Here is a 21,677-nt window from a genome sequence, read left to right as displayed (position 1 = left end):
TATGCCAATAATAGGGGAACAGATTAGGAATATGATCGGGTTTATGATCGGGCACCACACCACCAACACAGACTATAAATCGTCATCGTGAGGCTCGGGGAGCTTGACCCCGTAGTAAGCGGCCAAAAGAAACGAGGAGCAAGAACGAAATCATGGAGGTTGGAGTACGTAGAGCTCGAATTAGTTCTTCATGTACCTGGCAGACAGCCTGCCTGCTCGTCGAAACCAGGCTGATCAGTCTCCAACACCTGGAAGAGTCTCGATTGAAATCGCGACAGATTTTGGCAGGCCAGTCTTGATTTATAGGTGCTCATATACTTACTCTGCGGCGGTATGTAAAGTTGCGTACTTTCTACGAGTCCCTCGGACGCATCAGTACCTATTTCAAGCAAAGTTGGTCAGACATCGAGATCTCGCCTGTAGCCATCCATTCACTCTTAAGCTCCATCGTGCGAAGAACTTATGGAGAAAGATTACTGTGACTACCTTACTTGAGAACACCTGGATGGCCGAAGAAGCCATGACGATGCCCTGGTCCATATTTCTCGGACCGGCTTTGTCTTGTAGCCAGTATTACTGGTATCTTCATACTCGGTCCTCGAGTCACTGTCGCGAGCCTTCACGACCAGGGTAACACTGCCAAACGGGAGAAGAAGCAGACTATCCTGCGCTGTGAAAACTCAAGCAGGAGCAAATGTGATGCTAATTTTTGACCCTATGGCCAGGACTACATTAGCTTAGTAATGACAATTGCTAGAGATCGATCGTCAAGTGGTAGGTGACCCAACAGAGCGCTTTTTATACCACCCACTCCAAATACCCCAATCTCGTAGCTTGATCAAGACTTCCTATCCCATCCCGAGACAGTTCAGAAGTGATTGAGATGTCAAACACTGCGAAGGGGGCTCAAACGGAACGAGGAAGAAGACAGCAATATGTGAAGACATGATTCTGCTCTACAGCATAAGTCGAAGTCCTCGTCGCCTGGGCTGCGTGTCTCCAACTGCAGCGCCTACGACAACAGCACTTTCATGAAGAGGACGCGTGTAATGGTGCGGTGGTGATAGTGTATATAGACCAGGATGACTCGCTTGCAGGTCTTAAGGCTCATGACGTGCTGAGCTGCGATTCTTTGAATGGCCTGCCACGGTCACCTCAGCTTGTCGTAATCGGCCAGGAAGCCCTGAAGCCTCCACAGCTGCTTGTTCAAATCGTATGTCCGCCGTCCTCTCATGAGAACCAAGTCCGCACCTTTGAATATGGCAGACTCGGTTCTCAGGCGGTCCACGTTTTCGGATCCGAGTAATTTTGGCATGTTATAGACTGGGCAAACGCCTTGCGGCACACCCTCCGTTTCTATCACGTCAAATGGGTCTCCTTCATTGCCTAATGACAGGAAACAGGATCTCCTGAGACTTAAGTCTGCTCGGGCTTGGTCGATATCCAACGCATTGAGGTAACGTCTACCGCCAGTCTCACATAATTGAGACAGATAAATGAGTTGGTCGACAATCTGGCGGCGCAGCTGATTGCTGATGACTTCGTCCATGTCCTCGCGCCAGGCTGCCGCTCGGACCAGTCCGGCAATGCTTGGGTTGATTGAGAACCTCATGTAAGCAGAGCTGTACTTGCTCTTTTTATTGAGAAACTCCAGCAGGAGGTCCCGTCTGGCGAGGGTGTGAGCTGGCGCGAAGAACCTGCCCTTTGTCTGAGCTGGAGCATCGCTGATAGCGCCACTATCGTCATTCTCTGCCTGCTTCATGGCCTCTTCAGACCCGATCGGAGCATCTTCCTCGGCCTCCTGGTTGAACTCTGCGGGAATCCACCACAACTCATCGGCTTCCTGGCTCTTCACGAGCCCAAAGTCCTGCAGGAAAGGTTTTGGCAGACGTGTGCGCGTAATGTGACATGTTCTCACAGGTTGCGCCAGAAGCTGTGCTGTTGGATCGAGTTAGCACTTTGATAAAGTCCAAGTGAGCACTACAATGGCCTACCCCATGCGTTCATGCTCATGAACTTCTGGAAGCGACCAAAGTTCTTCATATTGGGTGGCGTCTTCTTCTTAGTGCGGTCCCTTGCCTTGCGCCAGGTTGGGTCCAGAAAGGGTGAGATGGGCAACGGCCCCACGGCAGTGTCTATCGTCTTTGTGTCTGGATGGATCTCAGCCCAATCATCAAAACCGAAATCATTGTTTGATTGCTCAGTCGCAGAAACTGTCTCGTCGCTTGCAGGCTTTTCATCTTTGGTTGAATAGAGTCGCGACACAGAAGGCCGACATGTCCTGAGAACCGAGAGACGGCCTCTCGATGTTGCAAGGCACGCCATATCGCAGCTTTCAATGTCCTGATTGAGGAGTGAGAGACAGAGCTGAGATCAAGAAATGGAAAATCGAATCTGATGAAGGGCTTGAAGGGGTCTGGTGGCAGATTTGTACCATCATGTCGGCGCGCGGTTAGGGGTCTTACAAGAGGATCCACAACGCTTCCCTTCCAGGGATAAAGTTGTACTTAGTAGTACATGCAGACGTCACCTCTAAAGCTCCCCCCAACTTTCTTTGGAGTGTTTACCCCACCAACCTCTCTTCACGACGGCGCCTGTTATTCCATCGTACGGCGACCATGAATACCCAACGGGCGGCATGGCGTCTGCTGAGAGGTGTCGCTACTACGCGCGGGCGTAAATTCTCCCAATTCTCTGGGCGTAGCGGTTCTCCAGCGCCCCCAACGGCCTCGCTCCCGATGCCATACATCACAGAAGTCACAGTATGACCCAGTCAGCCCGGCGCGTCCTCTGACAACTCGCTGATGAATCTAGTCTGGAGGTTGGAGGACATGTGCGTTGCCCATGTTACCGATCACACGCGCTGCGGATTGCAGGCTTGCTGACATTTAAGAGCAGCCGACATCTTTTCCAAGCTACTACAGGTGCGCCCCCCCCCCCCCCCAACCCTGGGGCAGAAACGCGTGAAGGTCCGAGAGAGGCTCTCGTGCTGACCCTCGTACTTGGGGTGTTGTGTTCAGGAACGAATTATCTGCCTCAACGGCGCCATAGATGACACCGTCTCTGCCGCCATCGTCGCCCAGCTCCTCTGGCTCGAGTCCGACGCCCCCGAGAAACCCATCACCATGTACATCAACTCCCCGGGAGGCGAGATTAGCTCCGGGCTGGCAATCTACGACACCATGAGCTACATACAGTCGCCAGTATCGACCGTCTGCGTCGGGGCGGCCGCGAGCATGGCTGCCATCCTGCTACTGGGCGGCGAGGCCGGCAAGAGATACGCGCTGCAGCACAGCTCCGTCATGGTGCACCAGCCGCTGGGCGGGACCAAGGGCCAGGCTTCTGATATTCTCATCTACGCGAACCAAATCCAGCGGATACGCGGGCAGGTTAACGAGATCGTGAGGAGGCACCTGAACGGGGCGTTTGGATTTGAGAAGTACGACATACAGACCATCAACGACATGATGGAGAGGGACAAATACTTGACGGCGGACGAGGCGAAGGAGGCTGGGATTGTGGATAAGATCCTGCACAAGAGGCCTTCCTCTGCGGAGAAGGTGGGCAAGGATGAGAGTGAGGGCAGCCAGGACTGAGTGAGTTCCACCAAGGGATCGCTGCAGATGTATAGATGGCCGGTGGTCCAGGTCTACCTCCCAGATCGTGATCTTATAATTCCAGCCTCGTACCTGATACCGAAGACCAGTAGCACCGCACTATATACATATCGATCTCTGTGTGTTGTGGACGAGAACACGCGCGGACGAGATACAGACGAGCAAAGCTGCCTGACGACGTCGAAATGGAAGGCCCACTGCCGAGCTTTCCAGCATGTGGATATGCGTAACCAAGTAGATCCAACAGCCTTATTCAATGATATGGCGCCAAGACCAGGACGATGTACTGTAGGCCAAAGCAAGACTTACAGTAATAGCCAGCATACAAATCCCATCAAGAACACAAGTTGCAGATAGATAGTGTTCTCATCCAAGCTCTGTTGACAAATTAGAAACCCATAGCTACTTCCAGTAACATCATCAGTCTTCATGCGAGAGAAGGTTCTACGTGGCTCGTACCAAGCAAACCCAAAGATGATACAATTGAAGCAGCAAGTATGTATAATCTCCAGATATTGACCATCGTGTTCAACATCCTAAGATACATAGTACTGAACACAGGTACATGTCAAAAGTACCCTGTCCACTCGTCGCGGAAACTGGGTGAATTGGTTGCTTGCAGTGGGCCAATGACCAAAGAGCAAATGAGCGAGCTTGTCGTGTTGCTGACCAGCTCCAGTGGAGAATGTGGGGGAGCAAGGGTTGCAGGGGTGGGTAATTCGGGGCCGATCTCGCAGAGAAAGTTCCAACGCTCGTAGTAGTAAGTAAAATGCTAGTGAGCTTCGACACTTTTTTGCTGTGTCCTTGTGATCTTCCCTGTGACCTTGACGCCAGAGACAGTTTGCCAAAGTCTGTTGATTGACTCACACCAGTTCATCCTGTACGCAACTTATACAGGAGGGTACCTTACGGCGATGTTGTGTTGAGGAAGAAGAAGAAGCTGCTTCAAAAACACCACTTCCTCTGCATATCGCCCGTGTCCAACCGTCTCTGCCTCCCAATTTGCCCTGGATCATTCACACAATGGCTATGCCCTCGATCCTGCGAGCTAGGGCTCCCCGCGCCTTGGCAGCAGGTCGGTCACTGGCCTCAAGTCGTCATGCGTAGGTGTTTCCATGCCCAATTGATACCGCCTCGTCATGGTCAAGGCCAATTCACATCCTGACTCACAAACTTTCATCTCTTCCTACAGTCGCCTGCTGTCGATCACCGCTACCCGCCATGCCGCCGACGACAAGCTCAACAAGGTCTCCGCCTCCATCACACAGCCCAAGTCACAGGGCGCTTCGCAAGCCATGCTCTACGCCACCGGCCTGACCGAGGAGGACATGAACAAGGCCCAGGTCGGAATCTCGTCCGTCTGGTACGAGGGCAACCCTTGCAACATGCACTTGATGGACCTGTCCGCGCTGGTCAAGGAGTCCGTCGCCAAGGCCAATCTCGTGCCTTACCGCTTCAACACCGTCGGCGTATCGGACGGCATCAGCATGGGCACCACCGGCATGCGCTACTCGCTGCAGAGCCGAGAGATCATCGCGGACAGTATCGAGACGGTGATGCAGGGCCAGTGGTACGACGGCAACGTGTCGCTTCCGGGCTGTGACAAGAATATGCCGGGTGTGTTGATGGCCATGGGCCGCGTCAACAGACCTAGCATTATGGTGTACGGCGGGAGCATCAAGCCCGGCTGCTCCAAGTTCGGCGACAAGGCCCTGGATATTGTCTCAGCCTTCCAGGCGTACGGGCAGTACATCACAGGCCAGATCACCGAGGAGGAGCGCTTCGACATCATCCGCAACGCCTGCCCCGGCGCTGGCGCATGTGGTGGCATGTACACGGCCAACACGATGGGCAGCTCGGCTGAGATCCTCGGCATGACCCTTCCCGGCAGCAGCAGCTTCCCCGCCGTGAGCCCTGAGAAGAGGGCCGAGTGCGAAGCCGTGGGCGCCGCCATGAGGAACCTGCTGAAGGAGGACATTCGCCCGAGCGATATCATGACCCGCCAGGCCTTTGAGAACGCCATGGTCCTCATCAGCATCCTGGGCGGCAGCACCAACGCCGTGCTGCACTTGATCCCTATCGCTGAGGCCGTGGGCGTCAAGCTCACCATCGATGACTTCCAGGCCGTCTCGGACCGGACGCCGCTGCTGGCCGATCTCAAGCCCTCGGGCAAGTATGTCTTCGAGGACCTGTTCAACGTGGGCGGCATTCCCGCCCTTCTAAAGTTCCTGCTCAAGGAAGGTCTCATCGACGGCTCCGGCATGACTGTCACCGGCAAGACCATGAAGGAGAACCTCGAGGACTTCAAGGAATTCCCCTCGGACCAGCCTATCATCCGCCCGCTCAGCAATCCTATCAAACCCACGGGCCACATCCAGATCCTGCGCGGATCCCTGGCTCCCGGCGGCTCAGTCGCCAAGATCACCGGCAAGGAGGGATTAGTGTTTGAGGGCAAGGCCAAGGTGTACGACGCCGAGGACCTCTTCATCTCGGCGCTGGAGCGCGGCGAGATCAAGAAGGGCGAGAAGACGGTCGTCATCATCCGGTACGAGGGCCCCAAGGGCGGCCCTGGTATGCCTGAGATGCTCAAGCCCAGCTCCGCCATCATGGGCGCCGGCCTGGGCCAGGACGTTGCCCTGTTGACCGACGGCAGGTTCTCGGGCGGCAGCCACGGCTTCATCATTGGCCACGTCGTGCCCGAGGCCATGGAGGGTGGCCCGATCGCCCTGGTGCAGGACGGCGATCCCATCCTGATCGATGCCGAGAAGAGGGTCATCGACCTTCAGATCCCGGACGAGGAGCTGCAGGCAAGGAAGAGCAAGTGGGTGAGGCCGCAGCCGAGAGTGCTGAGGGGGACGCTGGCCAAGTACGCCACGCTGGTGAGCGACGCGAGCAAGGGTTGTGTTACGGATGATAAGCTCCTGACCATGTCGTGAGCTTGGTGGGAGTGACGAGAGACAGATGTGTATGTAAATAGATACCAGGTAACTTTTGGGGCTAGACAACGGCGTAATGCAAAAGTGATTTGATTCAAAGATTGAACCTGTCTTTCCCAAAAAAAGAAAGAAAAAAAAAGATATGGGTGTCTCTTGTTAAGAACAGGATTACAAGTCTCCCACGTTTCCTCCTCTCCTCTTTTCGGAACATCCTGAGATGTTAGCAATGAAGGCGTGGGCCCAGATCAACTCTGTGATACAGACTATTCCCCCAACCAGATCAGATGAGCGCAGAGACACCAGACACCCAAGCAATGCGAAGCAGATCAGCACAAACAAAAAAAAAACACCAATTTTCATTTTGTGGCATACGACCACTTCACTTCTTCTTCCAGGCCTCCACAAACTTGGCCTTGTCCTCGACCGTCAGACCAACCCTCTTATTCCTACCCAGCCGAGCCAGAGTCTCAGCCACTCGGTCCAGCACGCGCTGCCCCTCGACGTTCACACCCGCCCCGTCGTCGGCCCTCGCTCTCGCCGAGGTCCTCGTCTCGCGCCCGCTTGCCACGGCCAACCCGTCGACCATGCCTGCGGTGTTGTAGATGGCATCGGCGATGCGGATCCTCATGACGTGTGTCGGGCGGCTCAGCAGCCTCCACAAGAAGCTCCACCAGGCGCCGGGCACCGGGGTGGTGATGTCAGGGGATGTATAGCGGATGCTGACGGGGAAGATCTTGACGTCGGCGGGAACGGTGAGCAGGGAGGGGCTGAAGGGCAAGATGCCAAGGCCGTTAGTGGTGGCGCACTCGGGGAAGACGGCAACGACGCGGCCGGGGTTCGCGGCGATGATCTCGGCGAGGGTGGTCAGGCCGTCGTCGGCAGGGGCGGGACGGAGCTGGGCGGGGCTGAGGGCATGCCAGATGGTGCGGAAGAGGCCGACACGGGAGACACAGCGGGTTCCTGGGTAGCTGATGGTGAAGATGGGGTCGAAGACGGCGGCGAGGTAGACGGCGTCAACAGGGGAAGTGAAGCTGGCGGCGATGACGGAGGCGGGCGGTGCGCCGGGCATGCGCTCGGGGGGTTGCTGGGAGAGAGAGCCGCGCTTGACGCCGTCGAGCTGTAGGTCACCCCAGATGATCCAGGGGATCCCGAGGAAGCCCCAGGTGAGAAGCTTCTGCAGGGCCTGGGGCAGGAAGGGGATGTTGGCGGCGAGGATGAAATAGAAGGCAGTGTAGAGGAGCAGCAACGGGAGCCGGAAGGCGAAGAGCCCGACGTGGAGGAGCTTGGCGGCCGTCGAGGAGGACGAAGTGTGCGGGATGAAGGGGGAGATGCCGGAGCCTGTATGTGTTGGCAAAGAGCGTCAGCAAGAGAAGCTTGGATGAGTCCTGTGAAGGGCTGGAGGGTTGTGCGTGCCTCTGTCGCGGAACTGGGAGAACTTCTCCATGGTCGTTCGGTCGGGGGATTTATTTCTCTTTTGCACCGAGTGTTGATTTCAGGCAGAATAAAGAATACGTGTCATCCGAGGAAGACGAGGCGCCTACCAGCGCAGAGTTTCCAGAGAGGATGCCAATAGATGTTGAGGCGCCTGCTGGGATAAGTTGGAGTGGACTGCGAAGGAGGATTGAAGTGTCATCATCATAATTTCTCCGTGGTTGAGAAGAGAAAGCGTTAAGGCTCCCAGGCCCAGGAACCCTTGGGCCCTGGCTATGAGCTAAGATACTGGACTGTACTATGCAGCACTGTCTAGCATGTGAAAAATTGGGGGCACATGCAGGGTTGCAAGGGCCGGTACAGCTGCTCGTGAACCCCTGTCGGTGACGCCTTGGCCTGCGCTTGAGCCTATCGTGGCCACTAGATAAGATTTATACAGTGGTATACTATGCAGTTGACAGGTGATTTCGGTGCATTAGAGGGAGCTAGATATGAAAGAAAAGTTTCCATGGGGTTCTAGCATGGTACTTGCCTCATTGTAATGACTTTGTCAATTCTTACTCTCTTACGCTGACCGTCTACTATCAAAATTAATCGTGACACAGAGATGCTGTAAGGAATGCATGGCACCCTCTCTCAGATCTTGTATCGATGTCAAAGAGGATGCCCAGACAGATAGAAGAGGACACATCAAACTTGACACAGTACTCAGACCGAGGTAAGTATTGCGGTACTACAGTGTGCCCAATCTTTTGTGAGAGTCGATCGTTCAATATTTCGAATAGACTCAGTATAGCACCTAGCCATCTGCTGGTGAGGACTGGTATGAAGTTGCTGCATACAAAGAAGGCAGGTTACGATACTATGTAATAGGTGGGGGAGAAAGGGGGGGGGGGGCGGGGTGAAAGAAAATACACTGACAATGGCTTGCTGAGCTGGGATAACGTCTAGCAGGACTAGCCTCTTTTCAATGATGTTCCTTCTGACATGTGTCTCTTTATCACGGCACAAGAGGCATATGCTATTGGCTATGTCACCGCCTCCTCGCCGCACGGAGAAGGGGAAAATAGCAAGACCGTTGTGTGAGTGGGTAGACTATGAGGGGTTTCGGTACGTGTGACTCCAGCGAGTAGATTGGTCTGTTAAAACATCGGCGATCAACTTGGATGATACCATCTCGAGAATTGTGAGGCTGGGGTTTCTTGGGGGTTTCGAGCGTGGGTGGTTAATGTGAGTGGGGAAGCTCGAACTAAGTGCTGCAGGTCCAAAGAGCCATTTACCACAATAGTACTTCGTAGGTCCTACTTGTTAGCGGGGTCGAACCCCCTGGAGACCTTAGCATATACGTAGTACCACTGTATAGTGCGGGTGCTGCTAGAGTACATCCGTTGCCCAGTAGCATACGCATACACAGGGCACCAATCCTATGCAAGACGCAGCGTGATTGGTAGACGGCCCGCATGGTTGCCCGCGCAACGTCTCAGTAAATAACGGGAATGGCAGAAGATCAACGCCGCACTTTCAACAATCCTGGTCACCACCTGCATCTGCACCAGCCACCACCCACTGCACGAACCGCCGTCCTACAATTGCGACCGCAGGTGAAAACGACTCCACCCCGGTCATCAGACAGACGAACTGACTGACTGACTGACTGACTTCAATGCTGCACCCTGATCCTTTCTCTGTTCCACTTTCTTCATATTCATCCTGTCTGCCTTCATAGCATCGCTTCCTGGAGCTTCGCTCCTCGCTTCAGTCTTCCTGTTCCATACCGTCCTACCCCATCAACGTATTCTTAACCACCGGTATACAATGGACAACCACTCCGAGAATGCGGTATGTAGCACAAATTGGGTTTCCCCCCTACTAAGGTTCAACAACGATGGCCTTATCGCCTTCCCGTCGCAGCTGCTGCTGACCGTCTGCTATTTCCTTGTGTGTTCTAGCCCTTTCGCGCGTCCCAGATGCGTCCCCCAGGAAGTCGACTGCCCGCTCCCAACGCGAGGCCCGGCACTCTGACCGAGTTTACCGAGTCCCAGAGCAACGCCAGACCTCAGCCTTCAATGCTGCCACAGCCTGGGCTTAAGCGGCCCCAGTCGGGGAACGGTGCGTCAATAAAGGCTTATCTATATCTACATTTGCTGCGCGCAGACGCGACGCTCCCAAAAAGAAGACTTGCTGATGCCTGGTCCCCCAACAGCAGTGCAGCCTGACCCCAAACAAAGAAAGACGCTCATGGAGAGGGCAGCCGAGTACCCGGAAAGGCACACCGCGGGTCCTGTGCCCGCAACGCGGACCATCAACAAAGGCGTCTCACTTGCGTCGCAGTCTGGGGTAAGTTGTCTAAGCTACGAGATGGTGTTCTCTTTCAGTATGTTGCTTTATGGCACCTTCGTGTCCCAACCGGACAGAATTTCTGCGCTTGGCGCGCGCTCTCAAAAGCGGTAGACCCCGCTGGTTCCAATTCAAGGATCCGAGCAAAGCTACATCCTTCCCTGTCGCCTCGAAGTACTTAGGAACGTATATTCTCGCGAGGGATATCCGCCGTCTTTGAGCACCTGACGGGATAGGCCTCCATCCAGAGAACATGCGCCACGCACATCTTGCAGAAGAGCCTCTAGTGCTTGCTGCTTGCTCGACATCAACTCTTGCGCTCCCTGCCGCCGGCTCACTCAAGCTTGACGAGTTCGACATTGTCGACGCTCATGATCTGGACGGATTCAGCGATACTATCGAGCTTGACCATGAAGGCGAAGAAGTCTGTGCCGATGGGACGGGCTACTCTTTTCAGGTGCATCGAATGAAAGTCGAGGCCGCCATTGCTAACGACATTGTCTACCTAGATCAAGCAGCCGTCCACCACGACATCCCTTTCCAGACATCACTCCTCCGCCTCGATGTCCTCCGTGTCCTCCCGCAACACTGGGAGCTTCGCTCAGAGCGTCGGACCTGGCATCGCCCGTTCCAGTTCAACGATTGCGCGGGCTCAGACGTCGATGTCCTTCCATCAGCCCCAATCTCCGAATTCACGAAAGCGAGCCAATACAGCTCGTGTTCGGCCTCAGACGTCCATGAACAGTCGCAATACAGAGGAGGATCCGGCAGCAAGCAAGCAGAACTGTATGATGCCGCCCCCACCCTTCGGTTCTTTGCAAAACCCCAAACTCAGAAAGGCTGCATCCATACATTCAATGGGGTGGCATGCCAACTCAGTGCCCAAGAGGGATATCTCGATCAGCACTATGATGGGAAACCTAAGTCTCGACGACGAACGTGCGTACCAGAGAAATCAAGTGGTTTCAACCAAAGAGAACCGTCTTCCTAGTCCCACACCAATTTCTTTGCGTCCTTCAAGCAGTCAGATGGGCAACAACATCACTTTCAGGGGTTCGCGCAGGAGAGATGCCGTAGTGAGATCAGCTGCGCGACAAGAGGACTCTAGGGCCAGCAACGTTGCGACGCCCAAGACTGTCCACCCTACAGAAGTTGCCCAGCAGATGCTAGATGACTTCGGGGAGTCCCTCCTGGCTTCCACTCGGAAGTACACGGAGTCTCCTACGAAATCTCCTTCCAAAGTACGTCCGTTCTTGACTAAGGATTCTAACCTGCGTACCTTCACAGCGTGGGACATGGACGAACGCCTAATCGAGGTCGAAGCGCAATTCAAGGCTATGAAAGAGGTAATGAACGTCTCGCTAAGCGACAAGAAAGCCATGGAGGAAGTCATCGACATGGCGAAGACGAGAGGTAAGCCGTCATATCGCAGGTGGCCAGGATGTTTCTGCCCAGGCGCGGACTGACGCCCTACAGCTAATGACCTCGAACGTGATCGAAATCGACTGGACGAGAAGAATACGGCCCTGCAGAGTGAGCTTGACGACCTGAGACAGCAGACGGCGAAATTGAGTCTGGAGCTGGACCAAGAGCGCAGGACCCACGAATACAAGCTACAAGACCAGACTCGAGACCATCGTAACGCACTTGATGAGCTCCGGAGATCATTGACTGATGAGAGGGAGTCCCTCGGCAGGCGACATCAGGAAGAAGTTGAAGCCTTGAAGAGACACTACCGAGTCGAGCTGGAAGACGAAAGACACCAGACATCCAGAGAGCTCGAGACGCTGAAGCTGAAGCTGGGCTCTGAGCAGCAGGACCTGGAACAAGCTCTCAAGGACAAGGACCGGGAAATATCGGACATGCGCGGCGAAACTGAAGCCTTGCAGTCAGATCTGGACCGCGAGCGCACTCAGAAAGGACACCTCCAGAGGCAGATTGACGATCTGATAGGCACCAATACGTCGCTCGAGGGTACCGTGCGGACGCTGCAGGCGCAAGTCCATTTCTTGGAATCCGACAGCAAGCAGCAATCGGACTCGTTTGCCGAGATGGAAGCCAGGATGCAGGAAGCCTTGAAGACTGCGGAGGAGGCACGACAGAAGCTGATCAAGGAGGAGACTGAACGGCGAGTGCTCTTCAACAAGTACCAGGAGTTGAAGGGCAACATCCGAGTTATGTGCCGGGTCCGGCCTCTCCTCGAGGGCTCTGAAGGCTCTGCCGCGGATCTCGACTTTCCAGATGACAAGACCTCAGCCCAGATCTCTGTCAAGGGGCCTGAGGAGAAGAATAGTCTTGGCAGGATCACCACCAAGACCTTCCCCTTCGAGTTCGACCGTGTCTTCACCCCTCAGATCCAGAACGAGGAGATCTTCGGGGAGATCTCCCAGCTGGTACAGAGCGCGCTGGACGGGTACAACGTATGTATCTTTTGCTACGGCCAGACCGGATCGGGCAAAACGTACACAATGTCCTCGGGCGACGGCATGATCCCCCGCGCGACCAAGATGATCTACGAGACGGTACACAAGTTGAAGGAGAAGTCTTGGACGTACACGATGGAGGGCAACTTCATTGAGGTTTACAACGAGGAGCTTCATGACCTTTTGACGCCCAACAAGGACCAGAAGAAGCTCGAGATCCGGCATGACGAGGCCCGCAAGACTACGACCGTGCTCAACTGCAAGAGTGTCACACTTGACTCCGAGGACACTGTGGAGATTATGCTCAATGAGGCGCAGAAAAACCGATCAGTGGCCGCGACCAAATCCAACGAGCGCTCTTCCCGATCACACTCGGTCTTCACGCTTAAGCTGATTGGCGAGAACGCGGCTACCCATGAGCGCTGCGAGGGAACTCTGAATCTGGTTGATCTGGCTGGTTCCGAGCGTCTCAAGTCGTCTGGTGCCGAAGGGGACCGCATGAAGGAGACGCAGAACATCAACACGAGCTTGAAGTCTCTGGGCGACGTGATCGAGGCTCTTGGCACTGGCCAAAAGCACATCCCCTACCGCAACTCGAAGCTGACGTACCTATTGAGGAACTCGCTGGGAGGCAATTCCAAAACACTCATGTTTGTCATGGTGTCGCCACTAGAGGCCCACCTGAACGAGACACTGTCGAGTTTGAGGTTTGCGACCAAGGTGCGTCTTCTATGCAAACGCGTGTTCTTCCCTTTATTCCTAATGAGTATGACTGATTGTATATAGGTCCATAACACGCACATCGGCACGGCCAAGTCCACGAGAAAATCCAAGAGCGAGTCGTGATTTCTCAGAGGAGGGTTGCAAATATCACAAGAATAGATGAGCGGCTGAAATGTATAAAGGGGGTTCAAAGAAGGGTGACGGGCGTTGGCGATGATACCAAAGAGGTCATGTCTTTTTTTCTTTCTAATACCTGGTCTTGGCTTTCTCATGTTGCACTGCGAGCATCTTGTCTTGCGTACAACACCAGCCACATTATTACGTGGTGGAATTTGTTGATGTTGGAGTTGGGGGCTTTTGATGATGATGGGTACTATGCTGTACACCGTCGTTTGGACTGTTCGCGAAGCATGACTTATGACAAATAGGAGGTATATCGATCACCAAGGCTTGAATTGGAAACCCTAGCGAGAGCTGTGCGGACGACGGCCGATCTGTCGCTCTCGAGTTCAAGTGACCTGGGTCGTGGTCTATCAAGCCTGGGACGACCAAGCAGTGGTCAGGGCAAGCAGCAAGGCAGTCGTAAGCCAGCGCTGGTGGTCCGACAGAGAGCGACTTCCCGTGCGAATATACTGTTTTCCAATCCTTAATCAACATGAATATGATTTATCGATTCGTCATTCGCATACTTCCTCCTCTCTGAGTCAGAGAATATGTTTGTTGCTAATGTCGAGCGCTCTCTACTGGCCGTGATTACGAAGGAGGAGCTGGACGTTCAGGGACGTCTATCTATTTAGGACTCGGGGACATCCGATGCGTCACTATTTCGTTGTGTCAGTTTCTTGGTCGCGATGCTCTAGTGTCTGGTCATGATGCATTACGAGCGCTGCAATCATTGTGGCCAGGAATAGGTGCAACTTTATGACAGGTGGAGTGATTACATAGCAAGTTGTTTGAATTGAGAGTGGACGTTAGATTCTAGATAGACCCCTGTGTGCGGCTTCCATGTACAGTACAAGGATAGGGATCTCAGCCCCGGGGGTTGCTATGCTGGAAATAGCCAGGATCCCTGTGTTGCTGTACCTTACACGTCGCGTCACCTCAAGAAAATACTGTGAAGCCTTAAGGGCTCTTGCCCATTGATAATTGTCACTGCCCTTCTCGACCATCTCCCGGCTTCAGACGCTACACTCTGCCCTGATCTTGGTCGGGACTGGGCTCCTCCTCTCATAACCATGCTCTCTCTTTACTGCTGAATAGTCCTCTTACGGAGCAGAAGCCAACAACATCTCTTGTCTCCCCCCCGCCTCCCCCATTTCTCCTCCTCCATCATTATCACCACACCACGTGATATTTACTCTGTGGGATGCCCTCCATGCCTGATGGACAGGATAAAGGTCTGGCCAGCTCCATCTGGGCCCGGGCCCCGTTGAACACAGGTCGATCGCCGTATTACTTCAGAAGATCAACTACGACTACTGTCCAAGTGTCTCACACCCAGACCTTTACCTCTCCTTCCGCAACGCCGTCGACGGGGACAACGTCGAACGGATCTACGCCTGCCCATGATGGACCGCTGTCGAGCTCTCAACTGCCTGGGCCCCCGAACGAAAGTCACCCGCATCCTGATTTGGAGTCCGCCCTCAGACGAGTCCCAACGCCTTGGGCCGAATTGGCTCGTTACACCAAGATCGTACGACGCCTGAAATGGAAGTTGCCTTTCTTGGCCCACGGCTACAACGCTGCCACCGACCAGACGTACACGGGCGAGCAGCGGGAGGAAGCAGAGCTGATGTTCAAGCTGGACTTCTTCGAATACTACATGCTACTGGAGCGCGCCCTGGTGCACCTCCTGGGCGTCTTCGGCATACAGGTCACGGGGGGTTTTGGCGACAGGCCGGCAGATGCAACTGGCCGCCAGCGGCAGGCTGACCATCACTTCCACGCCAATGTCCTTGGGGCCCTCGACGATCCAAGAAATCCCTTGCACGAGGCTCTCGGCAAGAGTGACGTCCGCTCTGCGCTTACGCGGGCCAAGGAGCGTGGGTAACTTCCTGCACAATGTAGTAAAACGGCTGATGTGCTGTAGCTAATTACAGAAATGACACGCAGTGCGGAACCGTTGGAAGAATGCAGACGATCCAGATACCGCGCTGGCCGTAAGGCTAACTGCTGGGGGCCACGCCGCTCGGCCGCTCAAAGAGTATGATCTGGGGTCGATCCTGGACCTGATCTTTGCTGGTTTCGACCATGGCTTTCGCATTGCGGACCGATATGTCGCCGAGGTGCGGTCATTGACTGCTCAGCGCGGAGTGAACGGCAGCGCAGATCCTGCCAGCGGGCAGACAGAAGAGTGGGAGTTCATGACAGATGCCATGGACTGGGAAGCGGTATAGACGGTTCGCACGCAAGACGGCAGGTGATGACGGATCGAATTGTGTTTTTTGTGCTTTCTTCCCGGGCGTTACTGGGGTTTCTGGATATTCTCTACGTGGGTGCGGCATTCGCAAAGACCTGGGCTTGGTAGGAAAGACTGACTTTCAGTGCAAGCGATACCCCTAAAGCCGACAACGGCAGCATAATTACACTTGAGATGAGATAGACTCACCTAGAAATCATGTATACGAGATTACGACAGAAAAGTCTGCCTCCTCCTCCTCCTCCTCCTCCTCCTCCGAAAAAAAAAAAAAAAGAATTGGACGCTGCGGGAGGGAGAGAGGAGGGGAATGAGGCCAAGGTAGAAGCCTACACTACGGATATGCAGCAGAGAGGTCCCACGATTCTCCTCCATATTTTATCGCCGCAGTAGTGGCATTACAATCCACCCATGACTATTGGCATCTGATAACAACGGCCGAGCGGAACTGTAGGAAGGCCGCTCACTCGCCGCACAAGTACGTGCTTGCAACCACTATTTATTGATTGGATAAGGTTTGATAAGGGGCTCCCCCTCGCCTGCCGCTGGCCTGTAACCATGGAGGTCCTAGGCAGTACAAGGGTTTACCGGATGAGTTGCGAGCCGGTGCAAGTGGCGTCGTTCAGATCATTTAGTTTAATCGCGGGACACCGGGGGGCCAGGGCGCGGGCCAGGACCAGGGTGGCTTAGGTGGTAGTATGATTATACATTTTAGCTGCTCCTGCTCACAACATGTATAAAGATGCTCTGACGTCTCTCTCTTTCTCTCCTCGATGGCTTCCTGAAGCGAGCTCCCTGCGCAGTCAGTGCCTTTTCGTTCGTCAATTTCTGATTTAGAATAGCCAGACCATTGACATCTCAGGTCCAAGGCTGGTAGACGTCTATTTCCCAGCCTAGTGCTCCTACATCAGAGACCTACCATGGCGAACCTGACGGGCTTGTCCAGCCAGACAGGATTTCCCTTGGATTTGGCGGTCCAGAAATGGCAAGCCAGCATCTCCGTCGTCCTGATCTCGCTGTTCGCACTCTTCCTCAAGATCACATGGCAGCCGGCGTTTCCCAAGTCTGCCCCAAAACTGGTCAGGGAATGGCCCATCCTCGGCGCGCTGGCGCTGTACGGGCGGCGCAAGGCCTTCTTCGACAAGGCTGTCAGCAAGTCGCCGTCGGGTAATTTCAGTACCTATATGGGCAAGTTTCAGGTCGTTGGTGTGTCGGGACCCGAGGCCAGACAGTCTTTCTTCGACAGCAAGGACTTGAGCATGAACGAAGGGTGAGCAGCCGCAGTCAGCCGTCCCCCCACGGTTGTCGCACCTCGACGATTACGATTGCTTTCGCTTACTGACTACCATCTCTGTGTCCGTGTTTGGAGATATCTAGCTACTCCACACTATTCACAGCGAGCCCTGACGTGGGCGGGGTGAGGGACCAGAAGGAGTTGGCCGAGAGTCATGGCGCATGGATGGTCCGGAACATGACCAAGGTCGTCTCGCGGGAGACCCTCCTGAAGTGTTTACCGTTCCTCGTCTCGGACGCGACATCTGCATACGAGCGCCTGTTGCTACAGCAGCAGGATAATGACGATGACGACAAGAGCGCCAAGGGCAAGAAGAGCATCATTGACCCTGCCGTGGTCAACTACGATCTCGTCTACCAGCTCACCATGCGGACAGTGGGGGCTGTCGAGATCGCCAACGACCCAGCCCTCTCCGCCAAGACGCTGAAGCTCTTCGAGGAGGTCGAGCGGAATGCCAGTACCATGCGCATCATTTTCCCTTGGCTTCCTACGCTGGGCTGGCTGAGACAGATGTATGCTGGCGCGCGGCTGTATGGGATTTTCGATAGTATCGCAAAGGCTAGAAAAGCAGAGGGGAGGAGGGAGGAGGATACTATGCAGGTTTTCTTGGATGCGGATACAGATATGGTGAAACTGACTACTGTGAGTATCTTCTTATTCTTCTTTTCCCATCTAGGGGCTGCGAGACAACTCTTTTCTCCAGCATGAGCACGGCCCGTTTCCTGGTCCCATCATGTTAACTCTGCTATAGTTCATCGTTGGTTCGCTATTTGCGGGGCAGGTCAACACCGGTGTCAACGCCGGCTGGATCATCATCTACCTCGCGACCAATCGCGAGTGGTACCAGCGCGTGCAGGCCGAGGTCGACGCCTCGCTACAGAGACACCGGACATCGCCCTCGCAGACCCCTCAGGAGATATTGGCAACTCTCAGCCTGGAGGACTGGGAGACGGAATTCCCCTTGATCGATCTCTCGCTCCGTGAGAGTATCCGTTTGTCCACGGTGGGCGTCATGTTCCGGCGCAATATCGGGGCTGGTGATTTGCCCATCAGCAAGAAGTCGGGCGAGGTCGTGCCGCGGGGCGCTTTCGCCATCTACGCTGTCGATGACGTTCATATGAACCCAGATGTGTACTCGGCTCCTGAGAAATTCGACCCGGGCCGCTACCTGCCAGGGCGTGCGGAGGACAAGAAGACCACGCATGCGTACCTTGGCTGGGGCGCGGGACGGCATCCGTGCATCGGCATGCGGTTCGCCAAGCTGGAGGTGGCCATCGTCACCGCCTTCTTCTTTGCGCTGTTCGACTTCGAGCTGGTCGACGCTGAGGGTAACGTGCTGGATGAACCACCGCCGGTCGATCGACAGGCGTTCTCGGTGCCGAGGCCTGTCGATGTAACGAGGCTAAGGTATACCGCGCGACAGAAGATGAGTAACTGAGCACTGGAGGCGATCCTTGAAGGAGGCTGCGGAACGATGACTATCAAACGCGCTGGAATAGCCTGAGTGTATGAATAAGCCGAGCCACATGCATGAGGATCAATCCCCTTCCTTGGGCTTGATCACCTCCCACGATGGCGATGGGCCAGTGTCACTTCACGTCCTTTGACTTTAATTACTCAGAATGACCTATGGGCTTGATGGCACCTTGACTTACTATTTATACGGTCGACGTCCTGAAGGTCTTTCTCGAGTTTCCAGGAAGGATGCAGCATCAACGCGTAACATGAAATCTTTGTCTACGTCGACTTAAGATTGCCCTTCTTAGCAAGCATACCGTTGCCTCGTACTTTTAGGCAAAATTTAATTCTCCCTATAGCAGACAACGATAACCAGAGTGGTCAGTAGCAATGTCTATGTTCCCAAGCTTGTCTACACTAGCTAACATGGTTTATCCTCTCTCAGCTTACAGTCACCGCGGACAGACTTACGATGGATCACGAGCCTTCTAGGACCCCTACGCAGCATGACCGTCCCAAGGGCAGTGCGGGTAGAGGAATCAACGAACCCGTCGTGTTCGAAGTCTTTGTTGAAGAGAACTCGAGCCAGGATATCGGCCCCTGGGCCTTCACCGTCTGGGTAGAGGCAAGGCACAAGGGCGAGGTCGTGGGGTTTTGTCTCGGCCTCTTGATTAAGCGGGAATGCATCGAGGCACGGAATGGGGTGAAGAAGCCGTTGATGGAGGCCATGTTGGCGCTCTCCGACTGCTTGGGCACCCTCTTCACAGCTCCGAAAGTTTTCCGCGAAGATGGCGTTATCCCCACCAATGTCGTTGATATTTTGGATGGAGGCCAACTGTTTCCCAAGCGTGAGTACGCCGCAAGCCTTGGAAAAGGTTCCCTGGAGCAACCGATCAACCGTGCCTGGTTTCTCATGCTCGGGGATATCCACGTCAACCCACAGTACCGCCGTCTTGGTATCGGCGGGAACATGGTCAGGCGGGCCCTTGAAAGGGTTTCTTGGGAGGCATACCGGGCGAACCGCCCGCTCTTCGCCGGCGCTGGGCCTTCTCGTGTGGACCATGGCAAGATTGCAGCTGGGCCCGAAGAGCGCGAGGTGGACCGCTACGCCGCCCGACAGGCAGAGGTGTTCTGGCAGGTTGTGGGATTCAGGAAGCACAAGGCGCCTGATTTGGGGCTCCCATGGGCCTGGCACTTCTGGGGCTCGGGTCAATCTCTGCTGCTCGAGAAGAACGTCGTCGTCCCCGACCCACTCCCGCCGTTGCGCAAGGACCGGCCTCCGATGCCCCCGCAGCTTGAGCTGAGCTCATACAGACCTGTCGCGGACTCTGCCCGCTCCACTGCCCCGAGCCAGGCCTGGCCGCCTGTTCCTCCTTGGGCCCTCCATCAACCTGGAGATCTGGCAACAGCCCAGGGCTACGGTCTGTACAGTCCCTATATTACCCGTTCTGGGGTCAATGCCGAGGCCCAGCCGTTACAATCGCGACCTCTACCAACTCCACAGTCGGATTCGCCAGATGACATCTCTCACTCAACGTCATAGGGAACTTACTGATGACAGAATTGGCCCGTCGTCCACCTCGCCCTGTCCTGTTCTTTGGGAGTGACTTTTTCGAAGATTTTCTGAGAACTGCACTGCCAATCGAGGAAGTATGTGGAGAAGGCGAATTGCAATGAATTGGTGGAATGGAATGATATTTCCGCAGATACTCGTTGTTAACCTTGGTGATGGAGGGGCTGTTGGTATTGGGAAAGGAGGGGTCCTCCTTTCATATGCGCAATCGGGCCTAGGATAGCTGCTTTGTTGATTTCTTTAGCAGGAAACCAAAACTGTCGGATGAATGCAATCTTTGAAAACATAAATCATTAAATCATTAAGTGCCTATCAGTCGTTGACTATCACAGCTGCTCGTACACCGGCCAGAAATACATGGCTCGCAAATTCTCCGTCCCAAGATGGTTGAGAAAAACGCAATTCAAACGCCAGCAATACAGATTAAAACACATACACAACGAAAGTAGGAGAGGGAGAGGGGAAAGGAAGACTTGTAAAATCCTCTCCCCCCCCCCCCCCACACCCTCCCTCCTGGCTTCTTGTGATAGCACATCAAATCACTCGGCATAGCCAACCAGCAGACTGCAGCATTCCCACTCAGCACCGGCAGTCTGCCTCCAGACCGAGGAAGTAACCGCCTCGACCTGCTCATTTTCCTTGGCGGTCTTGCCCATCTTGTACAGGGTGACCCTGCACATGGTGGCCATGGACATGAGGCCGATCTGGCTGACGACGCGCGTGTCCTTGTGGATGCGGTACGAGGTCCACGGCTTGACCTTCTTGAGCTTCTCCTCGAGCTCATCGCGGTCGGTGGGCTCGGCGGTGCCCAGGGTGACGGGGTCGATGACCATGCAGTCCTTGGCCATGTACTCGAGGACCGAGTCCGGCTCGTCGCAGTAGGCGCGCCACAGAAGCGTCTCGCAGTCGATGGCGTCGGCCAGGTTGCGCTTGGCGATCGTGTTGCGCTCCTTCTTGGGCGGCTTCTTGGCGCCGCGGTCGTGGGTCACGTCCGAGGGGGAGCCGTTGAACATGCCGCCTACTTTGCCGTGGGCTTGCATCTGACCTTCCATTTGGCCTTGGCCGGACTGGTTTGTGAGGCCGAGAAGAGACATGGTTTGTTGTTATTGTTTGAGGTTGTTGGGTGGGGAGAAAGATAGAAGATGGAATTTTATGTACGCTTGTAGTTTGGAGATTTCTTTGGTTTGTTGGTATAGAATACGAGGTCGATGCTTCGTGTAAGTCGTCAAATGTCCTCGACTAGGGATTTAAGTAACTGACAGTTGCAAAATTTAGGATGGAAGGTGGGAGGTTTACTTTTGAAGAGTGGAGTAGGAAAAAAATAAAATAAAAGGGTGACGAGGCTCGAGTATTGAGGAGGAGGAGGGGACATTCGTCACGTAGAAATGTAAGGAATATCTGATACTGCCCTCTCTGAACGTATAAGCCATTTCATCATCATGAGGCCCTTGAAAACAGGATCTCGAGGA

General features: G+C 54.6%; 9 protein-coding genes across 9 annotated transcripts; 6 read left to right on the top strand and 3 right to left on the bottom strand.

The window, feature by feature from the left end:
- Positions 1-1,171: 1,171 nt before the first annotated feature.
- Positions 1,172-2,163, bottom strand: M406DRAFT_220820 (uncharacterized protein; the record flags this gene model as incomplete). Its single annotated transcript, XM_040915574.1, has 2 exons — positions 1,172-1,938; positions 1,995-2,163. Coding segments are annotated over 2 exons (936 nt in total), but the record flags the coding sequence as incomplete, so codon positions are not given.
- A 455-nt stretch (positions 2,164-2,618) lies between these two features.
- M406DRAFT_244867 (uncharacterized protein) lies at positions 2,619-3,596 on the top strand (the record flags this gene model as incomplete). The annotated part of the gene is made up of 4 exons (XM_040916286.1): positions 2,619-2,762; positions 2,815-2,833; positions 2,899-2,924; positions 3,021-3,596. 4 exons carry the CDS (start codon positions 2,619-2,621, stop codon positions 3,594-3,596), a joined length of 765 nt encoding a protein of 254 aa, XP_040782150.1.
- Positions 3,597-4,640: 1,044 nt separating this feature from the next.
- M406DRAFT_59925 (uncharacterized protein) lies at positions 4,641-6,553 on the top strand (the record flags this gene model as incomplete). Its single annotated transcript, XM_040924659.1, has 2 exons — positions 4,641-4,696; positions 4,810-6,553. 2 exons carry the CDS (start codon positions 4,641-4,643, stop codon positions 6,551-6,553), a joined length of 1,800 nt encoding a protein of 599 aa, XP_040782149.1.
- A 379-nt stretch (positions 6,554-6,932) lies between these two features.
- On the bottom strand, positions 6,933-7,997 carry M406DRAFT_336684 (uncharacterized protein; the record flags this gene model as incomplete). The annotated part of the gene is made up of 2 exons (XM_040921173.1): positions 6,933-7,891; positions 7,967-7,997. 2 exons carry the CDS (start codon positions 7,995-7,997, stop codon positions 6,933-6,935), a joined length of 990 nt encoding a protein of 329 aa, XP_040782148.1.
- A 4,691-nt stretch (positions 7,998-12,688) lies between these two features.
- M406DRAFT_101138 (uncharacterized protein) lies at positions 12,689-14,120 on the top strand. The gene is made up of 2 exons (XM_040914946.1): positions 12,689-13,464; positions 13,531-14,120. The coding sequence occupies exons 1-2, from the start codon at positions 12,790-12,792 to the stop codon at positions 13,588-13,590; spliced, it is 735 nt and encodes a 244-aa protein (XP_040782147.1). The 5' UTR covers positions 12,689-12,789; the 3' UTR covers positions 13,591-14,120.
- Positions 14,121-15,121: 1,001 nt separating this feature from the next.
- On the top strand, positions 15,122-15,863 carry M406DRAFT_233003 (uncharacterized protein; the record flags this gene model as incomplete). The annotated part of the gene is made up of 2 exons (XM_040915928.1): positions 15,122-15,509; positions 15,580-15,863. Coding segments are annotated over 2 exons (672 nt in total), but the record flags the coding sequence as incomplete, so codon positions are not given.
- A 940-nt stretch (positions 15,864-16,803) lies between these two features.
- M406DRAFT_246064 (cytochrome P450) lies at positions 16,804-18,615 on the top strand (the record flags this gene model as incomplete). Its single annotated transcript, XM_040916384.1, has 3 exons — positions 16,804-17,153; positions 17,261-17,819; positions 17,929-18,615. The coding sequence occupies 3 exons, from the start codon at positions 16,804-16,806 to the stop codon at positions 18,613-18,615; spliced, it is 1,596 nt and encodes a 531-aa protein (XP_040782145.1).
- A 492-nt stretch (positions 18,616-19,107) lies between these two features.
- On the top strand, positions 19,108-20,178 carry M406DRAFT_67508 (uncharacterized protein; the record flags this gene model as incomplete). Its single annotated transcript, XM_040925071.1, has 1 exon — positions 19,108-20,178. The coding sequence occupies one exon, from the start codon at positions 19,108-19,110 to the stop codon at positions 20,176-20,178; it is 1,071 nt and encodes a 356-aa protein (XP_040782144.1).
- Positions 20,179-20,747: 569 nt separating this feature from the next.
- Positions 20,748-21,152, bottom strand: M406DRAFT_243336 (uncharacterized protein; the record flags this gene model as incomplete). Its single annotated transcript, XM_040916207.1, has 1 exon — positions 20,748-21,152. A coding segment is annotated over one exon (405 nt), but the record flags the coding sequence as incomplete, so codon positions are not given.
- Positions 21,153-21,677: the final 525 nt, after the last annotated feature.

Source organism: Cryphonectria parasitica (genome assembly GCF_011745365.1).
Source record: "Cryphonectria parasitica EP155 unplaced genomic scaffold M406scaffold_1, whole genome shotgun sequence".
NCBI lineage: Eukaryota > Fungi > Ascomycota > Sordariomycetes > Diaporthales > Cryphonectriaceae > Cryphonectria > Cryphonectria parasitica.
Note: the sequence above shows the minus strand (reverse complement) of the source record. Positions and strands in the feature narration are given on the sequence as shown.

Excerpts from the sequence above, each read along its gene's own strand:
- M406DRAFT_101138 (XM_040914946.1), top strand. The coding sequence starts at position 12,790 with ATGTCCTCGGGCGACGGCATGATCCCCCGCGCGACCAAGATGATCTAC. Across the intron at positions 13,465-13,530 it reads GTTTGAGGTTTGCGACCAAG|GTCCATAACACGCACATCGG; the intron begins GTGCGTCTTCTA and ends GATTGTATATAG.